This window comes from Chelonia mydas, chromosome 3 (genome assembly GCF_015237465.2).
Source record: "Chelonia mydas isolate rCheMyd1 chromosome 3, rCheMyd1.pri.v2, whole genome shotgun sequence".
NCBI classification, from domain to species: domain Eukaryota; kingdom Metazoa; phylum Chordata; order Testudines; family Cheloniidae; genus Chelonia; species Chelonia mydas.
The window spans coordinates 117,218,404-117,244,004 of record NC_057851.1 but is presented as its reverse complement, the minus strand read 5'-3'; the positions used below and the strand labels follow the sequence as shown (position 1 = coordinate 117,244,004).

The 25,601-nt window shown below is 40.7% G+C and overlaps 2 protein-coding genes and 2 non-coding genes across 6 annotated transcripts; 3 read left to right on the top strand and 1 right to left on the bottom strand.

Moving 5' to 3' along the window:
* Positions 1-1,059: 1,059 nt before the first annotated feature.
* On the bottom strand, positions 1,060-6,120 carry MRPL18 (mitochondrial ribosomal protein L18). Of its 2 annotated transcripts, none has more exons than XM_007065685.4 (4): positions 5,778-6,120; positions 4,243-4,426; positions 2,750-2,984; positions 1,060-2,398 (listed from the first exon to the last, which is right to left on the bottom strand). In XM_007065685.4, exons 1-4 carry the CDS (start codon positions 5,842-5,844, stop codon positions 2,327-2,329), a joined length of 558 nt encoding a protein of 185 aa, XP_007065747.1. In that variant the 5' UTR covers positions 5,845-6,120; the 3' UTR covers positions 1,060-2,326. The 2 variants fall into 2 exon arrangements, with proteins under 2 accessions (XP_007065747.1, XP_027683806.1); XM_027828005.3 differs by having other exon boundaries at positions 1,060-2,418; positions 5,778-5,985.
* A 3,306-nt stretch (positions 6,121-9,426) lies between these two features.
* On the top strand, positions 9,427-25,496 carry TCP1 (t-complex 1). 2 transcript variants are annotated; one of them, XM_007065686.3, is made up of 12 exons: positions 9,427-9,961; positions 12,840-12,925; positions 14,154-14,282; positions 14,897-14,994; positions 15,264-15,374; positions 16,602-16,783; positions 18,604-18,730; positions 21,651-21,826; positions 22,661-22,784; positions 24,100-24,292; positions 24,661-24,824; positions 25,178-25,496. In XM_007065686.3, the coding sequence occupies exons 1-12, from the start codon at positions 9,895-9,897 to the stop codon at positions 25,392-25,394; spliced, it is 1,674 nt and encodes a 557-aa protein (XP_007065748.2). In that variant the 5' UTR covers positions 9,427-9,894; the 3' UTR covers positions 25,395-25,496. The 2 variants fall into 2 exon arrangements, with proteins under 2 accessions (XP_007065748.2, XP_037751020.1); XM_037895092.2 differs by having other exon boundaries at positions 9,950-10,508.
* Positions 11,707-11,841, top strand: LOC114020813. Its single transcript, XR_003565564.2, has one exon. It is a non-coding gene; the product is annotated as a small nucleolar RNA SNORA29 (small nucleolar RNA).
* Positions 22,856-22,989, top strand: LOC114020812. The gene has a single exon (XR_003565563.1). It is a non-coding gene; the product is annotated as a small nucleolar RNA SNORA20 (small nucleolar RNA).
* Positions 25,497-25,601: the final 105 nt, after the last annotated feature.

Sequence of the window (25,601 nt, the reverse complement as noted above, 5' to 3'; positions counted from 1 at the left end):
CACGGGCACGCCCGCTTGATTGACAAGAACAGCAGCGAATCAGCGCTCGGTTAGGAACGTCAGCACCATCCTCTCCCTTCTTTCCCTCCATAATGACAGGTTTCAGAGTAGCAGCCCTGTTATTCGCAAAAGGAACAGGAGGACTTGTGGCACCTTAGAGACTAACCAATTTATTTGACCATAAGCTTTCGTGAGCATCCGATGAAGTGAGCTGTAGCTCACGAAAGCTTATGCTCAAATAAATTGGTTAGTCTCTAAGGTGCCACAAGCACTCCTGTTCTTATAACAGGACAGGCACTGATTTGCTCCTAAAGCTAGAGGGACTGGGAGCTGTAATTTAACCAGGAGTCTAAGTAACCGTGTTATAAACTGCATGGTTGTGCAAGGCTCTCTTCTGTTCCAGCATTTAAACTGTTTGATGCTGTGGCTCATTTGGCATATAATAATCGATGAGCAGAGAGGAGTTCCCCAACAACAGCCAGGATTCGAAAAAGTCAGGATTACAACAGCAACGTCTCCCACTAGAGGGCACCAAATTATTTTACAGCTGCTGGTACATTATACTGCTGCTGCAGAGATTCTGTCTGCCCCCTTTTGAAGGATTTTCTTTAAGACAGAAACATACAAATTAACTTTCTGTGGAAAACAGGCCACCCGTTTTAACCAGTGCCATAGCAGCTGCTGGAAGACAGTAGAACAGGACACACATAAAGCTTCTACCTTTGGGAGCTAACCCCATTGATACAAATTTGAAGAGAATAAATTATGCACTATGCAGGAAATTGAAGATAAATTTGTCCTAATGTTGTAAACGCAAACAACATCCACAGCTTTCTCTCTTCTACAACCAGTTTTAAAGAAGCCTTGCAATTGGTCACTTTCACTGCCCTCATTTAATTTTTCCAGAGGACTGGAAGAAAGTTAAGGTTATGCTAATATTTTAAAAAGGTAAATGGGACGACCCAGGTAACTATAGGCCAGTGAGTCTGCCATTGATCCCAGACAAAATCATGGAAAGACTAATATAGAAAATAATCAGTAAAGAATTAAAGGTTGATAGCATAGGTCACCATATACTATGAATGCTTCTACGATTGTTTTTTAAAGGTAACTGCTACATTTCCATTTCTGTAAGGGGTTTAATTTAATAGTGAACAATTTTAAAAAGTCAGTACTCCATGGATTTTAAAACTGCCACTTGATAAATTTCTAAAGGTGAGGAATGATCGCCCAAAGGGGGCTACATTGTAGTGGCATCTGACCATGACTTTTTCTTGGGCCAGTACTATTCTATTATCTATTAATGATTTGAAAAATATAAAATTAGTGCTGCTAAAGTTTGCAGCTCACCTGTTTTTTGCATCAAGTAGTAAATGGTCAGTTACACAGAGCAACTTGGGTCACTGGTAAACTGGGCTCATTTGAACATGTGTTTTAATGAAGCCAAATGCAAGATCATATCTAGGAAAAAGAAAAATGCAGGTCATACCTGCAGCATGGTAGACTGTGATCCAGTGACTGTAGAAAAGATTCAGGGATCATGACAGATAACCAAGTGAACATGAGCTCCCAGTAGGATGCTGTGGCTAACAGGACTAATGTGATTCTTGGATGCATAAGCAAGGTACTATAAAATAGGGAAATGGTATTACTTCTGTATATAGCACTGGGAAAATCATTACATGTTTTCTACTTCTAGTGTCCACACATCAAAAAGCATGTTGAATTGGAAAGGATTAAAAAGGGCTACAAGACTGATTTGGGGAAGTGCAATATATTTTGCTTATATGTCAAGTCAGTTCTTATAGGTACCTGCATGGGGAGAAGATTCCAAATAGTAGTGGTCTATGTCAGCTAGATTAAAGGCATCCAACAGCTGGAAATTACATAACTTCAGATTAGAAAGAAAGTGCAACTTTTTTTTTTTTTAATTTTATTTAAACAAAGTGACTGTAATTAACCACTGAAAAATATACCAACAGATGTGGTAAATTCTCCATTAGTTGAAGTTTATATCAAGACTGGATGTCTACAAATCTAGACTTGATCTAGCTCAACCGCAAGATATGGGCTTGAAGGAGTAGTTACTGGGTGAAATTGTGGCCTGATTAGATCATCATAATGATTTTTTTCTGGCCATAAAATCTTTGAACAAGTTAGAGTTGAAGTCAACAAAAAGAAAAAATCAGCATCACTTATTTAGTATAATAAATTGCTATGCTCCACACTGTCCCAGCTCTGGGCCTGAATTGCTTCTTTGCCCACTCCTGTATGAGAGCAGTTGTTTGACAGTCCGTTATAAGAAATTTCGCCCACAGTCTTCATCTTATTGATAGATTCTTCGAGGCTCACCCACGACAACACCACCATCTGTCACAGCTTTTTGGAATCGCTGGATCTGGTTTTAAAGGGAAACAGCTGTAAAATATGAAGGTTTAAAGTAGTTTTCATTCCCCCCCATCATCCCACCACCAATTAAATCTGCTATACTGGAATAACAGGGGTCCTATAAATTAGTTTTGAGATGCAAAGCCATGGAGGCCCCCTGAACTGCAATAGCAGAAGGTGTTGCTTGTCAGAGATAAGGTGCTCTGGTAGGATGTCCACATGGCTCTGAGCTGAAAGAAGAGGGGATTGTGTAGTCTTTCTTGGTTAAGGTACATTCTTTGAGCCACCCAAAGATCACTTTAGCGTTCAAGAGCAGTAAAATTTGTGTAAAGAAATCCAGTGCAAGGAGATGGACGCTTACCGAGTCACAGCGATATTCCCACGGGATAACAGCTTTAAAGGTCACAAAGTTGATTCCTGCTTCCAGACAGCGTTGTGCCACCACACGCCCAATGTTTTCACATGCTGCCACTCCCTTGGGACTGTACAGATGTCTCTTTATGGCCCACTCACGGGTGGAGGCTGACACAACGACATTCCCACTGCAATGCTCAACATAGGCCTCCACATAGTGCTGTGTCCGCTCAAGCCGTAGTCTGGATGAGGGAAAAATAAATATCATGGAACATGAAAGCTAAATAGTGAAATGATTCATTATTCTGTGATTGTTATTTTAGATTGTGTCACACTGAAAGAAAGACAGCTTCAGTATTATGCAGCAAGGGAGATGTATGTTAAATAGGAGAAAAAGCTTTTAAACTATAAGGATAGCTAAACTCTAGAATAGGCTTCCAAAGGAGGTTGTGGAATTCCCATCATTGGCAGTTTTTAAGAACAGTTTAGACAAAACACCTGTCAGGGATAATTTAGGTTTACTTGGTGCTGCCTCTGCACAGGGGACTGGACTTGATAACCTCGAGGCCAGCCCTACATTTCAGAGTTGTAAACAAATAATCGTAGAAAGCAAAACTTTTAGGAAAAAAGTAAAAGTTGATAAGTTACAATATATGTGACTATGGAATCATTTCTAAATTTTAAAAACAAGGAAAATAGTTAAGGACATCATAAATTTTATGTTGCTCACTTATAAAGTAGAAAGAAAAGCACTGCAATAACCTTAATGCTGACTCATGGATTTTTAAAAGTAATTGTTATCTAAATATTTTCTTTTAAGTGACACTATTAGAGGAGGTATCGGGTGCCAGGATTCTGAACCTTTTTCTTTTTTTTGATATACCAGAGTACAGAAGCAAAAGACACTCTGAAGAGGTAACTAGAACCCTGAGTAAAACTTCTGAAACATGTTTTAAGGCTGCAAAAGTTATTGCTTGTTCAAAAGTTTGCAAGTTCTCTTTTTGTTTTCACTGTTATTTTCATTAATAGTTAATTTGTAAGTATTTTTTGTCCACTGACTTTTATAAGTGGAACCTTAAAGCAATAATTCCCACACAACAATATGTTTACTTATATTCAACTGAAGATTTCAGGCTATTCAGAAAACAAGATATTTCCCTGGAATTAAAGGCTCATTTACAACTCTTATTTCATTTGGAATCAACAGCAGAAAATTTTAACTTGCTATTATTTCTGTTTATTGGTACACTAAAACACTGTGGCCTCTGGTCTCAAGAGTGATTAGTGATTTTGGTTGCTCAACTTGAACATCTTTAAGGGCCCCGATTTTCAGACGGCAGATGCTCAGCCCACTTTAAGGTGTATCTTGTTTTCTGAATGGAGTGAAATCTTCAGTTGAATCTAAATAAAAATATTGTAGTGAGGGAGTTACAACTTAAAGGTTACATTCTAGATGTATTTTGTTACGCCTGCACTATTGTTAACAGATTTCTGACTCACCTATGCCAATACTCTCTCTTGGGCCATGTTGTTTCCCAGCCCCGTTCCTTTCTTGCTAGTGCCAGCAACTCCAAGTTACGAGGATTTCGGTTGGTGAAATCTGGGGCAACAACTTCATTTTCCTTCGTGTCTACTTCACCCTCAGTGGTTCTGAAGCTGGCTACAGCAGATATGAAACGAAGCCCTTGGGGGAAATCAGGAAAAGAATGAACGAACTAGAATATACACAGAATACATGGATTGAGTCTACAAAGCCTGAAATGTAGAACTAGTGATCTGAAGATTTTGGGTAAAAATCTTAGTGGAATTGAACAGTTTTCCACCAAATGTGTGCGGAGTTGTAAGTTGAATGCAGAAGGCATACCACATTTCCACTTATGGTCTGCAAAAGTGAGTTGACAATTTTTCTGTGCCTATGCTTGTAACCCAAATGCATAAATGACAGAAAGATTCTCTCAGAATTAAAAAGTTATTCTTAATGAAAATAAGTAATTGCACAGACATCCTATACACCTCTGCCAACATAGCTGAAGCCTGATTTGCAATACTGACTTATAGCTGGACAGTTGTATGTGCAAACTGCAAATGCTCAATTCTGGATAATTTCATGATGCAGAAAAACTTATAATAGAAACTGATCACTGTTTATAATGAATAGTGCCTTCCATTTTGAAGGGTCCAGTAAGGTTTATGTCCACAGATCACTTCATTATCCATTCATATTCAAGCCGCTCTGGGGTGAAGTAGCTGTTTAACAGTGCACAGCTGTGTAACAATGTTGGGCAGGAACCAAAAGTTAGAATATTCAGATAAGGATACAAGAGACATTTAGGTAGGTCAATACTATCAGTGTTAACATTTCTTCTTCTAAAAATATGCCACTGGCATCTTCAGTAACCACATATGGGAAAGACCTTGGCATTCAGATACCACAGTAAGAATCTAGGAAAAGCTTCGCCATGTAGGCAAATTATACTATTATGACCAGTTACAGGGTGTCTTGCGCCTTCTTCTGAGGCACTGAGTTCTGGAGAGCATCAGAAACACAACCAATAACTAGATGAATAATTAGTTTGTACATGGTGATTCTTGCATTCCCCTAAATGCCTAGGTACCAAAGGCAACACCTACAGCAACCGAGTACCCCCAGTACCTTCCTGGAGCACTGGGTTCGCCCTGACCCAGAGGAAAACTTGCCACCAACAGCCCTTCCTAAAGCACCCCTGTTTCCGTGAAAGCCTCCCTGCCAACGTGCTGGATAGGCTCACTAACCATGGGGTACGAGCAGTGCAAGAGGCTCAGTCCCAAGAACAAAAGCCTCGCGCCCACTCTCCAGGGGGCGCCCCTGGAGGCCTCCCGCCCGCCTGGCGGCCCAGCGCGGGTTACCGGGACTAGCGCGTTGAGTGTGGGCGACACTTTATTTCGCTGCCTGCCCATGGCCAGCCCCGCGCGGGCAGGGTGAAGACACGGGTCAGAGGACCGCGGGGGAACCAGGGGCGGGTGAGGGCAATTGCGAGGAGCGGCGGAAAAATCACCTTTTCCGGCTCCCTGGAGTCTCCCGGCCGCGGCCCTCAGCACCAGGCCCCGGGTCCTCAGCGCCATCGCGACCAGGCAGGAGTTGTGGTGAAACGTCCCCCGCGCTCACAGCCGCCCAGAACGCGCCATCTTTGCTGAACCAACCGGCTCGGCTGCTCCGGAAGTAGACAACTAACTTCCGCCCTCACAGGCCAGGCGCCGCCACGGCTGCCTCCCTCGCGCAGCGGGGCGGAGCTAACAGAGGCGAGAGTCAGTTCCGGCGAGGCGCAGGCTGCTCCCGTGCACAGCAGGTCCGAGGCCTACGAGGCAGGCGCCTTTCTGTGCAGCCAATAACCCCCCTGCTCGGCACAGCGTTCCCGTCATGGGATCGGCTTTAGCCTTTGCATTCTCTCAGGTTCATGGAGGCAGATGGTAAAGGACAAAGCCCTGCCTAGTATTGCTCTGGATCACACCTTTATTACCTGGGCCAGGAATAAACTAAATCCCCATAGGTTTCAGAGTAGCAGCCGTGTTAGTCTGTATTTGCAAAAAGAACAGGAGGACTTGTGGCACCTTAGAGACTAACCAATTTATTTGAGCATAAGCTTTCGTGAGCTACAGAAAGCTTAAGATCAAATAAATTGGTTAGTCTCTAAGGTGCCACAAGTACTCCTGTTCTTTTTGTAAATCCCAATAGGATCAGTGGTCTCAGACCTTTTTACGCCCAAGATCACGTTTTGAATTTAAGGGCAACCCAGGATCTACCCTCAGACCTCCCCCCACTCTGTTACTTGTTCTCCCCCACCCTCACTTTCACCAGGTTGGGGCAGGGGTTCAGGAGGGGCTGCGGGCTCTGGGCTGAGAGGTTTGCAGTGTGGGAGTGGGCTCTGGGCTGAGCCTGGGGCAAGGGGTTAGGGTGTAGGAGGGGGTGAGGGGTGCAAGCTCTGAGAGGGAGTTTGGGTGCAGGAGGGGGCTCCAGGCTGGGGCAATGTGTTGGGCTGCAGGAGTGGGCATGAGGTGCTGGTTCCATGACAGGACTGGGGTGCAGGAAGGAGTATGGGGTGCTGGCTCTGGGAGGGGGCTCAGGGCTGGGAGTGCGGCCTCCTGCCAGGAAGCACTGACATCAAGCAGCTCCGTGTGTCTGTGGCACAGCGAGGCTGCTACTAAGGCAGGCTCCCCACCTACCCTGGCACCACATAGCTCCTGGAAGGGACCTGGCTCTGCATGCTGCCCCTCTTTGCAAGCACCACCCCAGCAGCTCCCATTGGCCACAGCTCCCTGTTCCTGGCCCATGGGAGCTGCGGGGACGGTGCTTGTAGGCAGGAGCAGTCCATGGAGGGAGACCCCTGTGGCCGCATTGGCGACTTCTGGGAGCAGCACGGGGCCAGGGCAGGCAGGAAGCCTGCCTTAGCCACAGCCTGCTTTTCCGCCAGAGATCAACCAGTTGTTGACCATTGCTCTAGGAAAAGGGGAGTAAGTGAAATTTCCTGAATCCCTGCCATTTCTCTAGTAAGGAACCATAGAATTATAGAATATCAGGGTTGGAAGGGACCTCAGGAGGTCATCTAGTCCAACCCCCGCTCAAAGCAGGACCAATCCCCAACTAAATCATCCCAACCAGGGCTTTGTCAAGCCTGACCTTAAAAATATCTAAGGAAGGAGATTCCACCATCTACCTAGGTAACACATTCCAGTGTTTCACCACCCTCCTAGTGAAAAAGTTTTTCCTAATATCCAACCTAACCCTCCCTCACTGCAACTTGAGACCATTACTCCTTGTTCTGTCATCAGCAACCACTGAGAATAGTCTAGATCCATCCTCTTTGGTACCCCCTTTCAGGTAGTTGAAAGCAGCTATCAAATCCCCCCTCATTCTTCTCTTCTGCACACTAAAGAATCCCATCTATGCACAGGATGGGATGTCATCATGAGCGTCTTTTATTTCCCCTTCCTTGCTAGTTAGGAGGAGGCTCATATTGAGTCAATTCGCTGAAAGGCTGGTTAGACAGAAATTAAAAGTAACTTTAAAACTGTATTTAAAAAAATTTAAGTCAGATTTGTATATACTTGTCACTAATTCTTTATTTCTCGTTTTTCATGAAATCTGTTTACAGCTATGCACTCTACAAGCATTAGCCTTACAGGCTAGCATTTAAGTCTTCTTATCCTATCTTTAAAAACGGAGATAGAAATTACCTTCGCAGATGGAATATCTAAAATATATACAAGAGATATTTGGGGAAGACTGCGTGATAGTGCCGATCAAGAAAATCTTACTGTAGATGAACAGAGTAGGGAGTGATGCTCCACCACAGAGAACATTATTCTTGATTGCCTAATTTTTAAATATAAAGTACTCAATGAGAAATTCTATGTGGCTTTTGATAGAATCAAAAGCTAGTTTGAAGTCTACAATCAGATAAAATTTCAGAACAGATTGATTCAAACTGGGATTTACCCAAGCACATTATGCCTTCTCAGCTCTGTGTGTGTGAGACCTCAACTAAGGCCAAAATTAGAAAAGGAAGACAAGATGACTCCACCAACATTTTCAGAAATGTCAAAGGGGATTAGATTAAGCAGAGATAACTGGCTTTTTGTTGTTGTTATTTTTTATAGTACTAACATAAAATAAAAATTAAAGGAGCTTGTATTTTCCCTCCAGGAGTTAACTACCCTATCACTTTTTTTTGGTCCACCAGTGGTTTTAACTTTTTTTTCCATTTACAGACCCCTCAAAATTTCAGATGGAGGTGCAAACCCTTTTAAAAATCTTAGACATAGTCTGCAGACCCCCAGGAATCCATGTACCACAGGTTGAAAACCACTGTTCTATACTGATTTAATTTTAGTTTCCCCAAACACAAACAATTCCTAAAATATTTCCATGGTCACTACTAAGATCTTGATTTCATAGACAACAAAAACAAGGTAATGGTGTTAAGCCCTTTGCTCACATTAGGTTTGTAGATGGTCACAAACTAGAAGAGATTTGGGACCAGACTTTGCACTAACATGGAAAATAGATCATATTTCCCTGATGAAATCCAAAGCTGTTACACCAGTGTTCTGAGGTTGACCGAAATGCTGGGTAGCACTGTACATTTGGTTAACTCTGCAATTAGTTATCAAGCTAAAACAGTCTCATGGGGCTGTAGACTATAAACACTGAAAATCTGCGAAAACTGTACTGGATTACTTCTGAAGAAGATACTGGCTCTGCTCTGCTCCAAGGTCACACCAAGCTCTAGGGAATTACCCCTACGCCCTACTGCCAAAATGCAAGACGACGACGTCGTCTAGGTTTACGGCCACTAAAGCAGCCCCGCAGCTTCCTGCAATTAAAACCCCCCAAGCCTGGGGAGAACATTTGTGATTTCCAGCGATCCCGGCGCTGGCCGGGCGGGGATTGAAGGAACGACTCCGGCCTGGGATGGGCTGGCTGTCGGCGCGGCCCGGGCGGAACTGGGGTTCCCGCGGTCCGGGACCCGCTGCAGGAGGCCGCGGAGCTAGTTTGCGGCCTGTTTCCTCGGCGTTAGGCGAAGCCCAATGGAACACGCGGGACTGGGAGCGTCGGAGCACCCAGCACTAACCCCCAGGGGCTGCGCCCTGCTGGGCCCGCCCCGTGTGTGTGTCGTAGGAGGGTGGAGGTGCGCTGGGCCCCGCCCAGAGACAGGCGCTGAAGCTCGCTCGCGCCGTGCTGGGGCAGGGGCCGTCTCGGCAGCGGCTTCGCCCCTCTGAGGCGACGCTCTCTGCGCTAGGAATTCCTAGGCCGGCCCTCCCCCACCTGTCCTAGAACCTCCTAGAAGGAGAAAAATAACTGTCTCTCCTAGCCCCGCCCCCTTACCCAACATGCAACGTGACTCAGGGGGAAACTCAGAGAGCAGAGGCGTTGCTAACCTCAGAATCCAATCACCACCTTCAATCTAGGCACCTTCTGGGCCGCATTGCAACGGGCTGCTGGATTGGACAGAAGTGTTTAACGTCATCATGAGTCAGCGCCGTTCCTTTCTCTGCCCTGCCCTCTCCCCATCATGCACCGCGGTTAGGGGCTAGTTTCCCAGCAAGCCTTGCGGCGTCGCCGGCGCATTCTTCTGCAGCAGGGCGCGTGTCACTGTCTCTCGGCGCGCGGGGAAGATGGAGATGGGGTCGCTGGCTGTGTTTGGGGAGCGGATTTCCGGGGAGGCGATCCGCGGCCAGAACGGTAATGGCAGCCCGAGCGCGGAGCGGGGCCCCGGCCGCCTGCCTCGGCGGCCGCCGCCATGTGCTGCCTTGGCAGGGGGGGCGGGGTGTCCTGTAGTAGAGGAACCCGGGCTCGGGGAGGGGCCAGGCCCCGGCTCTCAAGCCCGCTTGTGTCTGCGGGACGGGGCGCGGCCTCAGTCCCTGTGAAGCCATCGTTACGTGCCTGAGCCCGCCGGGAGGGAGCGCCCGCCCCGTGGCGCGCTCAGAGCTCGGCCTGGGGCGGTGGTTGCCGAGAAGCAGCTCGCGGCAATCCACGGGCCCGTTACGTAGAGCCGCTTTCCCCGCGGCGGCCCCTGGGTGGCGCTCGTGTCTTGCTGCTGTTCCTGGCCCGCTTCCCTTTGGGGCGCCAGGCAAACCCGAGCTCGTTGTTACGTGAATGGCCGCGGCCGCCATTTTTGACACGCCTTCAGCAGGCGAGACTTGGGGCGAAGCGGCGTGTGACTTACCCCGCGTGGGTCCTGTCCTGGGACAGGACTGCGGCTCGCTATGGGGAAATGGCCGAGAAATCGGTACTCGTGTGCCGTGAATGTTTACACTGTCACTGTGTTGTCTGAAGTGCCTGTGAACAATAGTGACCGTCTTATCAACCTCCCCCCCCCCCCCCCCCCCCCCCCCCCCCCCCCCCCCCCCCCCCCCCCGGCGGGCCTTTGCTTCCCGGTTGGGTGGAATTTATGAAAAGTGGCCCTTGTTACACTGGAGACTAAGGCTACACATGGGTGAAACTTGATATTGGTACTCTTAAGTTTTTGCCTACATGAGACCATTCTTGTGTGTGTTTCCTACAAAGTATTATTGGTGTTTTTGAATATAGATTATGAATGACTTTCAAACATTAAAGCTTGCTGCATATTCAGATTAAGAGCATGAAGACTGAGTTTCTCATCCTCTGTAGCATAGATCCTGTTTTAATCTGTCTGAGGATCAAAAATAGTTTTGAGACATTTTCTTAACTCCATCCGGTTATTGACAATTAAGAAGCAAATACCAGGATGTGGCCCTTAGTGCTAGTATAAAATCAAGATGCGTTAATTAAACAACGGGGTAGATAGACTAGTTTTGTGTGAAAATAATACAGCTTGGTATAAAGCTTTGGTCCCAGGCCCTCAAAGGTTTTTTGGAGGGGAGAGAGGTGTCTCACTACCATACCTTTGAGAATCTGGGCATTGGCTCGTTTGGGATAGAGTCAAGCATGGTAAATGACAAAGAGAGGCTTAGATGTAGCTCCCTAGTACTTCACTAGCTCATCAGCCTGCCTTTGCCACAGCCGTAATTATCTCTTTGCAATGTTGGTGAGTCTGGAATTTGCAGAGTTACCTTTTAGTCCTCAAAAGGGTTCTTTGTGCCATCTGTCTCAGTGCTTCAGACAGGTTATTACAGGAGCCCTGCACAATAAGCAGAAACCAGCTGTTTTTGAAGCGGGTGCTGTATGGGTAGAAACATCATGTGGAAAAGTGGTACATATCTTAGTAAAGTCTGTAGTTCCAGTAGTTTTTTCGCAGTGTCTTTAAATGGGATGAGGTACATGGCTGCCTGTTTAGTCTATGGCTAAAGAAGCCTCTGATATTAAGGGCAAATTTGGGAAATAGGTAAATGTTTTTTTTGTTTGTTTGTTTGTTTTACGAAGGATCTCTGATCTCTGGAAACAAAAAATGAGCAAGTTTGGTACATTTTAAAGCTTTAAAGGAAAGATCAGATTTAAACTGGACCCTTCCCATTTGACTACCACTCCTTCAATTTACAGATTGAGTGGCTATGCTTATGGGATAGAGAAAACCCTGCCAAAGTCTGAAGGAGAAGATTGACGATATCTTTTTCCTATATGAACTGGCAGAACACAGAATGAAAAGATTCTGAATGACAAACAAAATTGCATAATTTGTTTCTTTAACTTAGAAAGTTTTTTTATTATTTTAGTAGCCAAAACAACCTCCTTCAAGGCTGAATCCCCACTCTGTCACTCCGAGTGCAGAAAGTGGGGGCCCATAAGGATTCTAAAAATTAATACTTGCCAATGCAGGCTTGTATTAAACTCACAAAGTTACAGCTTCTCTCTGACCTTGGCTTGGTAAATGCTGCCATCACCCAAATGCAAAAAAAACCCCTTTTAATCCAGGAAAGAGCACTTGGGAATCCCTCCCTGTGGGGTACCCTCAAGCCCTTCCCCTCCCTGCTCCGTGGAAGAGCTGAGAAAGGAACAAAGGACATTAGCTGTGGCTACCAGCTAATCAAACAACATGCACAAACCTCTTAGGAGACCAGTAATCCAACGCTGTTCTTAAAATTTACCTTTTTTTTTTTTTTTTTTAAAACAAAAAGGACAAAATACATTTGGAACTTAGGCTTTTGCTAGATTTTAAGAGCAATTCTCAAAATTAAGCACCCAAAATAAAATAGCTTTCTTGGGGGTTCAGCTTAAATGTTACAAGCAAACAAAAGCATCTGGGGTTAGCAGAGAGGAGATCCTCAAGCCTGAAAAAATAAACAGAAATAAACCTGATCGCGTCTAACTAAACTTTCTGACCTACTTACACCTTTGGGTTGTTAAAAGTAGTTCTAGATTGGCCACCATACATAGATTCCAGTCATGACATCACTATTTCGTAGTATCCAAGATCCCGATCTTGCAATCAAGTATCGTCATGGACCCTTATGCAGCCACCCTTTTTCCCCACTTTCCTGGTCAGATTGGCAATTTTTTTGCAGGATTGGAGTCTAAATAAGAAGTCATTTTATTTTGGGTTGCTGAAATTGAGAATCTGCTGACACAAAAATATACTGCTCTTAAAATAGATATTTGCGAAGAAAGAATTATTTATTTTTATTTTGCTTGATTTATACAGTTATGGCTGCAGCTTCTATTGCTAACATTGTGAAGAGTTCTCTTGGTCCAGTTGGTTTGGATAAAATGTTGGTGGATGATATTGGTGTAAGTAAGCACGTCTTTCATTTGGCTTTTAAGAAAAGGGCTTGCATAGTAACAAACTTACACTGTAAATTAGAGCTGGGACCTGTTCTGTTTCATCTGAAGGCATGTCTGTTTTTGTAAAGTGTTTCCATGTAAAATGTGCTCCATGGCTCTAATATACATTTGGTAGTTTGACCTCTTTTTCCATTTTGTCATTAGGGATGTAAAATATTAAACGGTAAGCATTAGTCTTACTGTTAACCCACCCTTAACCGTTAACCCCCAGCCCCTCTCCCTTTAATCAGGTAACTTGTTAAGCAGTATAATTTTAATTGTTTAAACGGTTAACTTTTTAAATATTTACATCCCTATTTGTCTTTAGTTTATTTTTTTGAAGAAAGCCTTAATTGTAAACTATAGTTAACTGTTACTTCCTCCATGATGTGCTCCCTTATTTTATAACACAATTAACACTTGCTCATATGCAAGTGCGTTTGCATTTCAATAAACGTTTTTTTTCTCACATGGGTACTTGTACTAACATTGTTTTGATTTATTCATTCTGTGTTCTATTCTAAACTTATTTTTGTGGCTGTTGACATGCATGTTGTTGTCTTTAAATTGTTTTACACGTATTAGAATTAGGTGCTGTTGTACATAATTTGCATTGGCTAATGTTTCTAATAAGATAGAATCACATCCCATTTTCAAATATTTAGACCAGGTGAGAATCTGATTTGTCTTTCTGCTGTGCTATCCTGAAAGCCAAAGTGAGATAGCATTATGTCATTGAGTGGTAACTGTGTAATTAATAAAAGGTCATAATATTGCACGTTATCCTAAACTGAGATTTGTAAGTAACTGTATTTAAAATGCTTTATTAAAAATAGACAAAGATATTCAAGCTTCATTTAAGAAATCTTCCTTAGTTCTTATTTATACAACATGAAGAATTCTACCATCTAAAAGCTCATGCAAATTCTTGTGCACCAAGGTTCCCATCCTGCAACACATGGTTCCTTGGGATTAGTTGTGTGTAGTTGCATGTTTATAGATATAGTATTGAAGAGTTGACTTAAAAAGACAAAGTAAACTCTTAAGGTAAATGGTCAATGTACACAATGTTACACGAGGCATAATTCTTCCCCACTATTGTCATTAAAATGTCTTCTCATATATTAGTTTCATAAAGTTTAAAAATAAATTAGCATGAATATCAATCTTTTATTTGCTATTTTTTGAAAACTAGGATGTGACCATTACTAATGATGGTGCAACCATTCTGAAGCTGCTGGAGGTAGAACATCCTGCTGCAAAAGTTCTATGTGAGCTGGCAGAACTACAAGACAAAGAAGTTGGAGATGGGACCACCTCAGTGGTATGTAGAAAGTTTTACAGGCAGACATGTTGAAAGTCATTAACAAATGTAGCTTTTGGCTTATTATAAATGCTGGCACTGTAGGGATTAAATCTGGACCATTTCATCATGTGACGACAGATTTCAAATGCATCTGCCCCAGTGCAAACTATGAAAATTGCTTTGAAACGGTTCCTGGAACCGGAGTAATGAGGGAGACCACTGTATAAAAACTAGCATCTCTATGCATGCTTGCATTCTGGAAAAGGGTTATTCTTTACTTAGTGGCTGCAATTTGAGAATGATCATTCCTTCCCTTCCTGAAGTTATATTTGAGAGTAGCTTCTGGGTTGAAGAAGTTCTTAATTCTCAACCCCTGAGAAAAAATTAAAACGTAGGTGGACTAATGGATGGACTAGAATCAGCTGATTCCAGACAACTCGTATCAGTAGAGCCCCAAAATCAGTTCAGAGTTAACTAGTGAAATGGAAAGTTAAAATTGTTTTGCTCATTAATTAATCTAAATGATGGGGAAACTTTTCATATTTGTCACTTATTTGTTTGTTGGAGCAAGAGCTACTGCTTATATTAAGACTTGCCCATTTTCTCAGTGACTTTTTCCTCTTTTCAAACAGGTAATTATTGCTGCTGAACTTCTAAAAAATGCAGATGAATTGGTCAAGCAGAAAATTCATCCCACCTCTGTTATTGGTGGCTATCGTCTTGCTTGCAAGTAAGATACAAATATTTCAGCAGAAATAGATTATTTTGCAACTCTTGTGTTTCATTATATCCAGTGAACACTTATTTTACCTGAATCCTGTATTCATTATCACCGACAATACAGGATTTTTTTCTTGAGTTGATAAATTGTAAAGACTTGTGGCGGTTTGTCAGCTTGGTTCTAAAACTGCATTTAGTCTGCATGTCCCCACAGTAGGAAATGTTCCTTACAAGGAATAGAGAGAAATTGTTCTTGAAATGTTGGTTTTTATTCAACAGGGAGGCAGTTCGCTACATCAATGAAAATCTTATTATTAACACAGATGAACTTGGCCGGGAGTGTCTTATTAATTCAGCTAAAACATCAATGTCCTCCAAAATCATAGGAATGTATCCTTTGACTTGATAATAATAAATTGGAATCTTAATTTTGCAAAAATAAGGGATATTATTGTGGAGAGCTTGAGTATCCACTGTAAAGCCCATGGCAGCAGTTCTTAGTTCTTATCCTTTTTCATTCTAAACCCTTCTTTTAAGAGTTATAACTCCATTGTGAAAACTTGTTCTTGGTATCAACTTGGCATAAAAGGTGTATTCTGGTTTACTAAACCAAACCCTGCTTGTTTAAAGGACAATTGCAACAAGTTTTTAAATCTCACGCTTACCAAAAGAGGAAAATGGTTTGTATCACATTTTGTTTAAACCCTTAATCCTTAAACACAAACTACAATTGACCACCCTCTTAGATGCTGAAATTGTAGCTGTTTTCTCTGACAGAAGCTGCCATACCCAGAGGCTTGAAGGAGCTGTTCTAATCTAAACAGCTATTTTGATCCCCCTAATAGTTGTAGAAAACACAATGATGTGCTGTGCCCCTTGCCTATATTTTTTCTTGTTTTTACCAGTCTTTTATGTTTCTTTAAAAACAATACTCTGGTTAGTTTTCCTGTTCTTTTTTTTTAGTATAATGGCTAAAAAAATGCTCTTTCTGCCACTTACTACATGACCCATCACCCTTTTCTCCTTCCTGGGGCTGCCCAGGTGCTTTGCCCCTGTGGAACCCACTCTGACTCAGTTCACGTTCCACCCTAGCCAACATATAACTTATATTTTGCATTAGATGGAGGAAAAAAATTAAAAGCATCCAAGCAGACGATCACCCACACTAATCCCAAGAGTGTCTCCATTATTCCAGGCAACATTCCTTCTTGCAGTCTGTCTTCCTGCTGTAGTTCAGTGATGGTTACTTGCTTATGGCATCCATTTGTTTCCTTTGAAAAACTGTTCACTAATTCAGGATTCTGATGTGACTGGGATAAAGCGGGCAAAAATAGGCTGTGTGTGTGCGCACGTACTTGTGTAAACAGTAGCAAAATGTTGTGATTGTGAAAACATGAAATAATTTGATATTTGGACAAAACATTTAAACTCTCTGTCCTAGTTTCTTCTATCTGTAAAATGAGATTAATAACTATTTTACCTCATAGGTGCTTCAAGGATTATTTTAAAGGCATGTTAATGTAAAGCAGCCTATAAATGCTGTTTTTAGGACTAAAATGAATTTATATTATGCTAGTTGTCTATGTTTAGCTCATTTTAGCCTTAACAGTATTTTAGTGATGGTGACTTCTTTGCCAACATGGTGGTGGATGCTGTGCTTGCAGTTAAATTCACAGATCAAAAGGGTCAAGCCAAATATCCAATCAGTTCCATTAACGTTTTGAAGGCACATGGCCGTAGCCAGAAAGAGAGTATTCTTGTAAATGGCTATGCACTGAACTGTGTGGTGGGCTCACAAGGTAAGCTCAGATTTTGTTTTATAAGCCTTCAGTGAGCAGAATAACTGAAGTTTATTTATGAATATGCTCTTATGTGGATGTTTCTAGTGATGTGAAGAATTGGCTAATAAGCTGTTGTTCGTTCAGAAAAAATAAAAACAACCCTTGAAATAACAAAGTAAATGAAAACATTCTTAAATAAAACCAAACCCTACACTAAGCAGGGGGTTTTTTGCCCCAAAAGTGAGAAGTCACAGACTCCGTGAAGTCCACAGGCTTTGCTGCTGTTGATGTTCTGAAAGGAACTCGGGTATTGCAGTGAGGCACCACGGTATAAAACCCAAAAAGAAAAATTATGGTGGTTGCTTTACTATGCTACATTGTACTTCAGTTGTGACATCATGTGGATGATGATTCCCATTTTACATGGTCTTACAATTACACGTTGAATATTTGTGTCATTGAAACACTGTCCTGGTTCCCCAGGTGAAGGTTGTGTTTTTCTGAAACTTTGTAAAATTACTCTAGCAATTTAAATCCAATAAATAATGTAGTAGTTTCTAACTACCCATCTCTAGAAAAATAGCAGACGCATAGGTCCAAATTCTCCCTACAAACTCATGGGCAGCTATTAAGGACTTCAGTGAAACTTGCATTCATGTCTGAAGTCAATATTTGGCTTTGAAATCTTGTCTCAATAAGGATTTTTTAAATGAGATCTACGATCATATAGATTTTTAATTGTTTAGTCTGTTCACTGTCACTTTCTTGCACTTGAATGACGGAAATAAGCCAATCGCATATCTGGTGCTTAATCAATGCTTAATAGATCTCAGGTTATCAGGTACGTACAATACTTATATTTGGAATGTATACATCGCAGTAGACTGTTTAAAAACTTGCAATTTAAGAGAGACTCAGGGAACTATTTCTATTGCCCATAAGGTTTTAAAACCTTATTTTTGAAGTCTAAATTTGTGCAGTCTTTGACAGGAATGTCTCGTTTATTACATCAGTTACTGTGCAGCACTCTGCAGGTGTCAAGAAACCACACCGGCAGGTAAAGCTCATGAGGTTTCAGTTGTCAGTGTTAAAGGAACGTGCATTTAAATGACAAAATCTGGAATACAGCACAGACTGCTGTTCATTTGGTAGTGGAGGGGAGGTTCATTGTATTGCTCAGCTTATCTAGCAAATAAGTGAGCAACAATAAATGTCACCCAAAGGAGTTCCATCCAGCCCTCCTTGGCCTGAGGATTGTTGACTGCAGTGCAAGGCCTCAAAGGTGGACAGTGTAAAAGCAAGGAAATTGGCTGCTGTCACTAGAATTGGGTTACTGTATTTTGACATGTTCAGCTCTGTTAAAATCAACATGTTCTTATTATCCCTTACTGGGAATGTAGTAGGTCCCTGCTAAATATATCCGAGTTCTCTGTAGATTTACGTAGTGATTACACTGGATACCAAAAGGTCAGTTTCATTACCTGTGGTACTAATACATCTTGAACTTCTAGCTCACCAATGTCACAAACTGGCAAGCAAGGAGTCATGGAAAGGTGCTCCTCTGTGTCTTCGTATGAAGCAGTAAATTAAGAAAGCAGCTAAGATTATGTCTGCATATTGAAGAATGTCTTACTATCCTTTTCGTTGTTCTTGTCATAACATTTTCCCAAGTGTGTTTGTGAAAAGAATTGCAGGAAAAAAAGCAGCCTTAGATGAGTAATTGTGTGTGTATTAGAAATCTAAAAAGTAAAATACACCACAACTATTTTCACTTTATTAAGCATTTTTAATTAAAACTTACTTGTAACAACATTGAGTAAAATACCATTTTTATATAGGTATGACCAAGAGGATAGTTAATGCAAAGATTGCCTGTCTTGACTTCAGTCTGCAGAAAACAAAAATGAAGCTTGGTGTTCAGGTGGTGATCACAGATCCGGAGAAACTGGACCAGATTAGACAGAGGTAGCACATTTTCAAACTAATTTTGGTATTTTTATTTATGTACTGGGTTTCTGGGTATTCTGAAGAGTGTAATAGACAACAAAATTAACTACAGAGGTAAATAACACATCTTAATATAAAATACTGGTGGAAAACATTGATCATAACTATTGATTAAAATGTATTTGGATAATCTGTATTCAGTTGAACTGTATAATTGTATTGAATTTAGGGCTGTCAAGCAATTAAAAAAATTAATCGTGATTAATCGCGCTGTTAAGCAATAGAATACCATTTATTTTAAATATTTTGGATGTTTACTACATTTTCAAATATATTAATTTCAATTACAACACAGAATACAAAGTGTACAGTGCTCACTTTATATTTTTATTACAAATATTTGCACTGTAAAAAACACATTTTTCAGTTCACCTCATACAAGTACTGTAGTGCAATCTCTTTATCATGAAAGTTGAACTTACAAATGTAGAATTGTGTACCAAAAAAACTGCATTCAAAAACAAAACAATGTAAAACTTTAGAGCCTACAAGTCCACTCAGTCCTACTTCTTGGTCAGCCAATCACTCGGACAAACAAGGTTGGTTACAATTTGCAGGAGATAATGCTGCCTGCTTCTTGTTTACAATGTCACCTGAAAGTGAGAACAGGCATTAGCATGGCACTGTTGTAGCTGGCATTGCAAGATATTTACGTGCCAGATGCGCTAAAGATTCATATGTCCTTCAAGCTTCAATCACCATTCCAGCGGACATGCTTCCATGCTGATGATGGGTTCTGCTTGATAATGATCCAAAGCAGTGCAGACTGATGCACGTTCGTTTTCATCATCTGAGTCAGATGCCACTAGCAGAAGGTTAATTTTCTTTTTTGGTGGTTTGGGTTCTGTAGTTTCCACATCAGAGTGTTGCTCTTTTACGACTTCTGAAAGCATGCTCCACACCTTGTCCCTCTCAGATTTTGGAAGGCACTTCAGATTCTTAAACCCTGGGTTGAGTGCTGTAGCTATTTTTAGAAATCACACATCGGTACCTTCTTGGCGTTTTGTCAGATCTGTGGAAAAGTGTTCTTGAAACGAACATGTGCTGGGTCATCATCCGAGACTGCTGTAACATGAGATATATGCAGAATGTCGGTAAAACAGAGGAGGAGACATACAATTCTCCCCCAAGGAGTACAGCCACAGATTTAATTGATGCATTATTTTTTAAATGAGCATCATCAGCATGGAAGCATGTCCTGTGGAATGGTGGCCGAAGCATGGAAGGGGCATACGAATGTTTAGCATATCTGGCATGTAAATACCTTGCAACGCTGGCTACAAAAGTGCCACGTGAATGCCTGTTCTCACTTTCAGGTGACATTGTAAATAAGAAGCAGGCAGCAGTATCGCCCATCAATGTAAACAAACTTGTTTGTCTTAACAATTGGCAGAATAAGAAGTAGGACTGAGTGACTTGTAGGCTCTGAAATTTTACAGGTTTTTTGTTTTTGAGTGCAGTTACGTGACCAAAAAAATCTGCATTTGTAAGTTACTTTCACAATAAAGAGATGCACTTCAGTACTTGTATGAGGTGAATTGAAAAATACTGTCTTCTGTTTCTTTTTTACAGTGCATATATTTTTGTTTACACATATAAAGTGAGCACTGTGCACTCTGTATTTTGTGTTGTAATTGAAATCAATATTGAAAATGTAGAAAAACATCCAAAAATATTTAATAAATTTCAATTGGTATTCTATTGTTATAAGTGTGATTAATCCTGATTTATTTTTTGAGTTAATAGCGAGTTAACTGTGATTGACAGCCCTAATTGAATTATGAAGCAAAAAACAGTTACATTATTTAGAACCAAAGATTGGATTGATTTATATCAGCAAGCAGAAAACTTTGATTTAAATAATTGATTTACATTGTTTTATGTTTGTACTTTTTATTTTCCTAAAGAAAGATTTGATTCTTATTGGTTGGTGGCTATTAAAATATAGCCTGTACACTGTGTTTAGCAATTTTTGCTAACCAGGTGGGTACACTGAGTCTATACCTAAGCAATTATCTATCTTACACCTACATTAATTCAGATTCTTAATTTTTTAATTTTAATATATGAGAAAATGGTGCATGATGCATTTGTTAAGACTTCATTTTTACTTGTAATTTGTGTCGGTGCATTTGGATGGAAACTGAAATTCAATTAAAATGCACAAACAGAATTGTAAAGTCTTTTATTCATAAAAAAGATCAAAACATGTTTTGAATTTAAGACTGATTTATTAAACAAAGGAAGTTAATGAATTGAACTGATTATTTCTGCCCACCAAGTCCGTTGGTATTTTAGAATGAGTAGATCTTATCCTCTGAACACAGTTTTATTCCTAGATTGTGAGAGGAAACAAGACTTCATGCTTTTTCAACTTCCAATCATTTTCTTAACCTTTTAATGTACTAGTTATTGAAAAAACTGAAATGAATAAAATATTCTGAGTCTGTGGAAGGGATTATTGCTGTCAAAAACTCATTCAGCACTTCAAACTCTAGTGTGTAGCCAGTGTTTTCCACGAGTTCAGTGGTTAGACTTTCTTTGAAACTTAGGCAGCAAACATTCCTTAATACTTTTTATTTAATTTATAGTAAATGTAGGTCTTAACGTGGATTATTGTAATTTCAAATCTCATTTCAAATAGGCTTATTTTTAAAAATAGAAATATTTTTTGTATTTAAATTTTTTTTTTAATTAATTTTTATCCACCCTGACATATATTCATGTGATGGTTCCTTTTCTCCCTGGAGATCTTAGCTTTGCACTGCTGGTAATTATTCAGATGTTTGTGTATGGTTTAGCCATTCAGTTGATGATTTTTAATCCCACTTTTATAATTTTTGGTTATAAGTAAACACGTGCCCATTATCTTTTGCAGAGAGTCCGATATCACTAAAGAGAGGATTCAGAAGATTCTGGCCACAGGTGCCAACGTTGTTCTAACCACTGGTAGCATTGATGATATGTGTCTGAAATATTTTGTGGATGCTGGTGCTATGGCAGTACGCAGAGTTTTAAAAAAGGACCTTAAACGCATTGCTAAAGCAGCAGGAGGTATGTATATATTGTGATTTTGGTCATAGTATACCTTTTTAGTTCTATATAGTGTTTCCAAAGCTGTTATTAAGCAGCAGTTGGTCAGTTCCCTGAGTATTATTGGGCTGATCCACATATAGAGTGATAAGGAAGTATGCTTGGAATAGAAAACATTCAGGTGCTACAATGCCCTGACAAGGAGCACCTCACTAAGTAAAGAGGAGCCACTGAAAAATTGTGACTGCAGAAAATGTACAGTGAGGGGAGATGTTCACTGACACAGAGAAGGCTCTGTTATGCGAGGGCACACAACCAGACTACATTTTATCTAGAAATGGGAATTATGGAAGTCTGGTTAATCTAATTTCCAACTTCCTGTAGTAATTGAAATTTTTTCTTAAAATTCAGAGTCTATAATATAAAATTATTCAATCCCAAAATGCATTTTATAAAGATCATCTAAAAGATTTTGATAGTTCAAGTCTTCTTAGAACCGTGCAGAACAAACAGTGTGTAATTTGTTTTTAGCAGCAATGTGAAAACTTCAATTAATACAGAATAGGTGCTGTAAAGATCAAGTAAAAATGAACCCAGAGAGACTAAGGGGGACTATAAAATACAGAAATGGATTTTAAAAGTAAGGTAGGGCCTATAGGACTACTTAATCCAGCCAGCACTGCAGGGAAATAGAAATGTTCAATCTTGCATTTATGTTTAATGTTAAGGAATACTGATGAATACTACCATTCTGTTTGCCCTGTAAACCTAAAACCATTTGTTCTGTGAGGTTGATAAATAACAATGAGTTGGTGTTGTCCACAGTAATTTCACAATTTTGTTTTTGTTTTAAAGCAATCATTTGTTCCACTCTGGCTAATCTGGAAGGTGAAGAAAGCTTTGAGGCATCAATGCTGGGACAGGCAGAAGAGGTGGTACAAGAGAGAATTTGTGATGATGAACTGATTTTAATAAAAAAGTAAGGACTTTTCTAGGGTTCTAGAGTTCATCATGCCTTGGAAACATGTTTTTCTAAACCTTTAGATATAACTTCCCATTTATTTACTGCTATGCAATCTCAATGTTATGAGCAGTTATACGCGTGGGATAGAGTATAGTAAGGCCATTGTAAATTTGTGATGAAACAACCAATGTTTCACCATTATTGCTAGGGCCGGACATCCTCCTCAATCATACCAGTTACAAGCTATAAGCCTGTCCTGTTGTTGTGTAGTTGACGTAAAGAATGTTTTTGTTAAATAGCTTATCTATAACTATAGAAATTACTTTTCTAAACACTGATGTGTGAAAGTATAGAGAAAATCCAATCAGAACAGTGTAACTGTATGATGATCAGCTTCACGAGTGATTATAGTGATAGAGGTGTAGTTATACTGTGTCTTCTGTGACACTACCTAGATTTGAAAATGCTGCATACTAAAGTTTGATTAAAACTAGCTCTGTATAACCTTTTGGTGCTGATTTAAACCCATTTAATGGCAGGAATTCATATTAAATTGTCACGTGACTATCAAGAACAGCAGTTCTTAACTCAGTGCATTTTTCCTTTTCCCTTTTATGATTTTGGTATGCCATGGTGATGATATGAATGCAAACTTGTTTGTGCCTTGATCTGCCTCATCATAAAACATGTCGAAACACTTAATCGGTTTCCCATGTTTTCTGGTGTGATCCCCTGGTTTCAGTTTCATGAGACTAAAAGACATTCTCCAAGATGTTGAGTTGATACCTCTAACCATATCACTTTCTGCAGGTGCATGACTACCTATTGCTGTACTGATGGCAGTTACAGGCACTAAGTTTGTACGCTGAATAAAGAAATCCAGCAATGGTACTGAGAGGAATCTAGCAGAGGAATTGAGAGGCTGGAAAAAAAACAAACGTGCTATCTAAAATCTCTAGTGGCAATAAATGTGTGTTTTAAAATGGATACGTTTCCATTAATGATAATGATTTTTATCACACTCCCATTGTGTGGAAATGCCTTGCCTTTCTTGCTGAGGGGTAAAGAATTTTCTGATAGGGTGAGCAAATCAAAATGCATTAGCCAGCATAGAATGGCTGGGATTGTCTGAGAGGGGTTAGTGTGAACTGAAGGGTTACCCACAGGTGTTGCAAGAGCTAATATAACCCCTTTAGGAGTAAGATCCTACATTAAATGTTTGAGGAACCTAGCTGTAGCAATGAGATGGTAAAATATCAAAGCTCTTTCTCCAGAAGAGTTTTTTCCAATCGGCGTGAAGTTAACTGACTTTTCCTCATTTTTTGGACAGTACCAAGGCTCGTACTTCTGCATCAATTATTTTACGAGGAGCCAATGACTTCATGTGTGATGAAATGGAGAGATCCTTACACGATGCTCTTTGTGTAGTTAAAAGAGTATTGGAGTCCAAGTCTGTGGTACCAGGTGGTGGTGCTGTAGAGGCAGCACTTTCAATATATCTTGAAAATTATGCAACCAGCATGGTAAGTGCAGTTCACAAAATAAGTGTTTCATTGCATAACACTAAAATTTCTTGCTGTGGTGGTTATAATGCAGAACTTGGCTTTTAAGTGCTTTGAGCTTTGTTCTGCCAGATCTTGGGAGCAACTATTTTAATACACCAAAATATTAACTTCAGTTTTCAAAACAATTAAGAAATAACCTTGAGCTGGGAACAGAACAGTTCTTCCTCTCCCTACATCTATTTTCCCCCTGTATTGTTCATAATCAATATAGACTGTAAGTGTCTGCCTGCCTGTGGTGGTCTAAAATTATGGCTACATTTTTCCTCTTGTATTGCATGAATTGGCTTGATGGGTTTCAAAGTAAATAACTCTTCCCTCTCATTTAGGGATCACGTGAACAGCTTGCTATTGCAGAATTTGCACGGTCTCTCTTAGTTATTCCAAATACCTTAGCAGTAAATGCTGCCCAGGATGCCACAGATCTTGTTGCAAAGCTGAGAGCATTTCACAATGAAGCTCAAGTGAACCCAGAACGCAAAAATCTGAAATGGCAAGTATCCATTAATAGAAGTGAAAGGGGGTTACATTTAAATGGAGGGCTGTCTTAGGAGTTTTGTAAATATTGACTGCTTGTGGAGAAGTTGTTACAAAATATAGTGTAAATTTACTTTTCTCTGCATTTCCGTTATTCTCCTGTTGTGTACTTTAGCTGCTCCTCTTGACCATAATTTAGGAACTCTGAGCTTGCTCTGGGAAACTTTTTATTTTCCTTCAGATAAGCATACTAGTAATCCTCAGAAGTTTATGTTCTAACTTCAGCCAAATTATGTGTATTACCATAGTGCCTACCACCTATGTGCTACCCAACAAATTAGACTTGTCTAATCCATTTCTTGTTTGCAGGATTGGTCTTGATTTAATCAATGGGAAACCTCGTGATAACAAACAAGCTGGTGTGTTTGAGCCTACTGTAGTCAAAGTAAAGAGCTTGAAATTTGCAACAGAAGCTGCAATTACTATTCTACGTATTGATGATCTTATTAAGTTGCATCCTGAAAGCAAAGATGATAGAGGCGGGTGTTACGAAGATGCTGTTCGTTCTGGAGCACTTGAGAATTAGTCTGGCTTTTATTTATGTTACTGTTTCATTGTTCATCTTACACTTCTTCCCAGTATTGTACCTAGAGTGTATGTTAATAAAATGGGGATAGTTATAAGAGAACTTGCTGTCAAGTTTGTGTTCTTTATTCACCACAGTAAGTCCAGGGCTGAGAGGTAGAGTTTAGGGTGGTAAGTTCTGTTTCTCACATCCTCCTGGCTAACAGTC

Excerpts from the sequence above, each read along its gene's own strand:
- MRPL18 (XM_007065685.4), bottom strand. The coding sequence starts at position 5,844 with ATGGCGCTGAGGACCCGGGGCCTGGTGCTGAGGGCCGCGGCCGGGAGA. Across the intron at positions 4,427-5,777 it reads ACTCCAGGGAGCCGGAAAAG|GGCTTCGTTTCATATCTGCT; the intron begins GTGATTTTTCCG and ends ATTTCCCCCAAG. Across the intron at positions 2,985-4,242 it reads AAGAGAGAGTATTGGCATAG|ACTACGGCTTGAGCGGACAC; the intron begins GTGAGTCAGAAA and ends TCCCTCATCCAG.
- TCP1 (XM_037895092.2), top strand. The coding sequence starts at position 10,376 with ATGGCCGCGGCCGCCATTTTTGACACGCCTTCAGCAGGCGAGACTTGG. Across the intron at positions 14,995-15,263 it reads GGCTATCGTCTTGCTTGCAA|GGAGGCAGTTCGCTACATCA; the intron begins GTAAGATACAAA and ends TTTATTCAACAG. Across the intron at positions 16,784-18,603 it reads CTGTGTGGTGGGCTCACAAG|GTATGACCAAGAGGATAGTT; the intron begins GTAAGCTCAGAT and ends ATTTTTATATAG.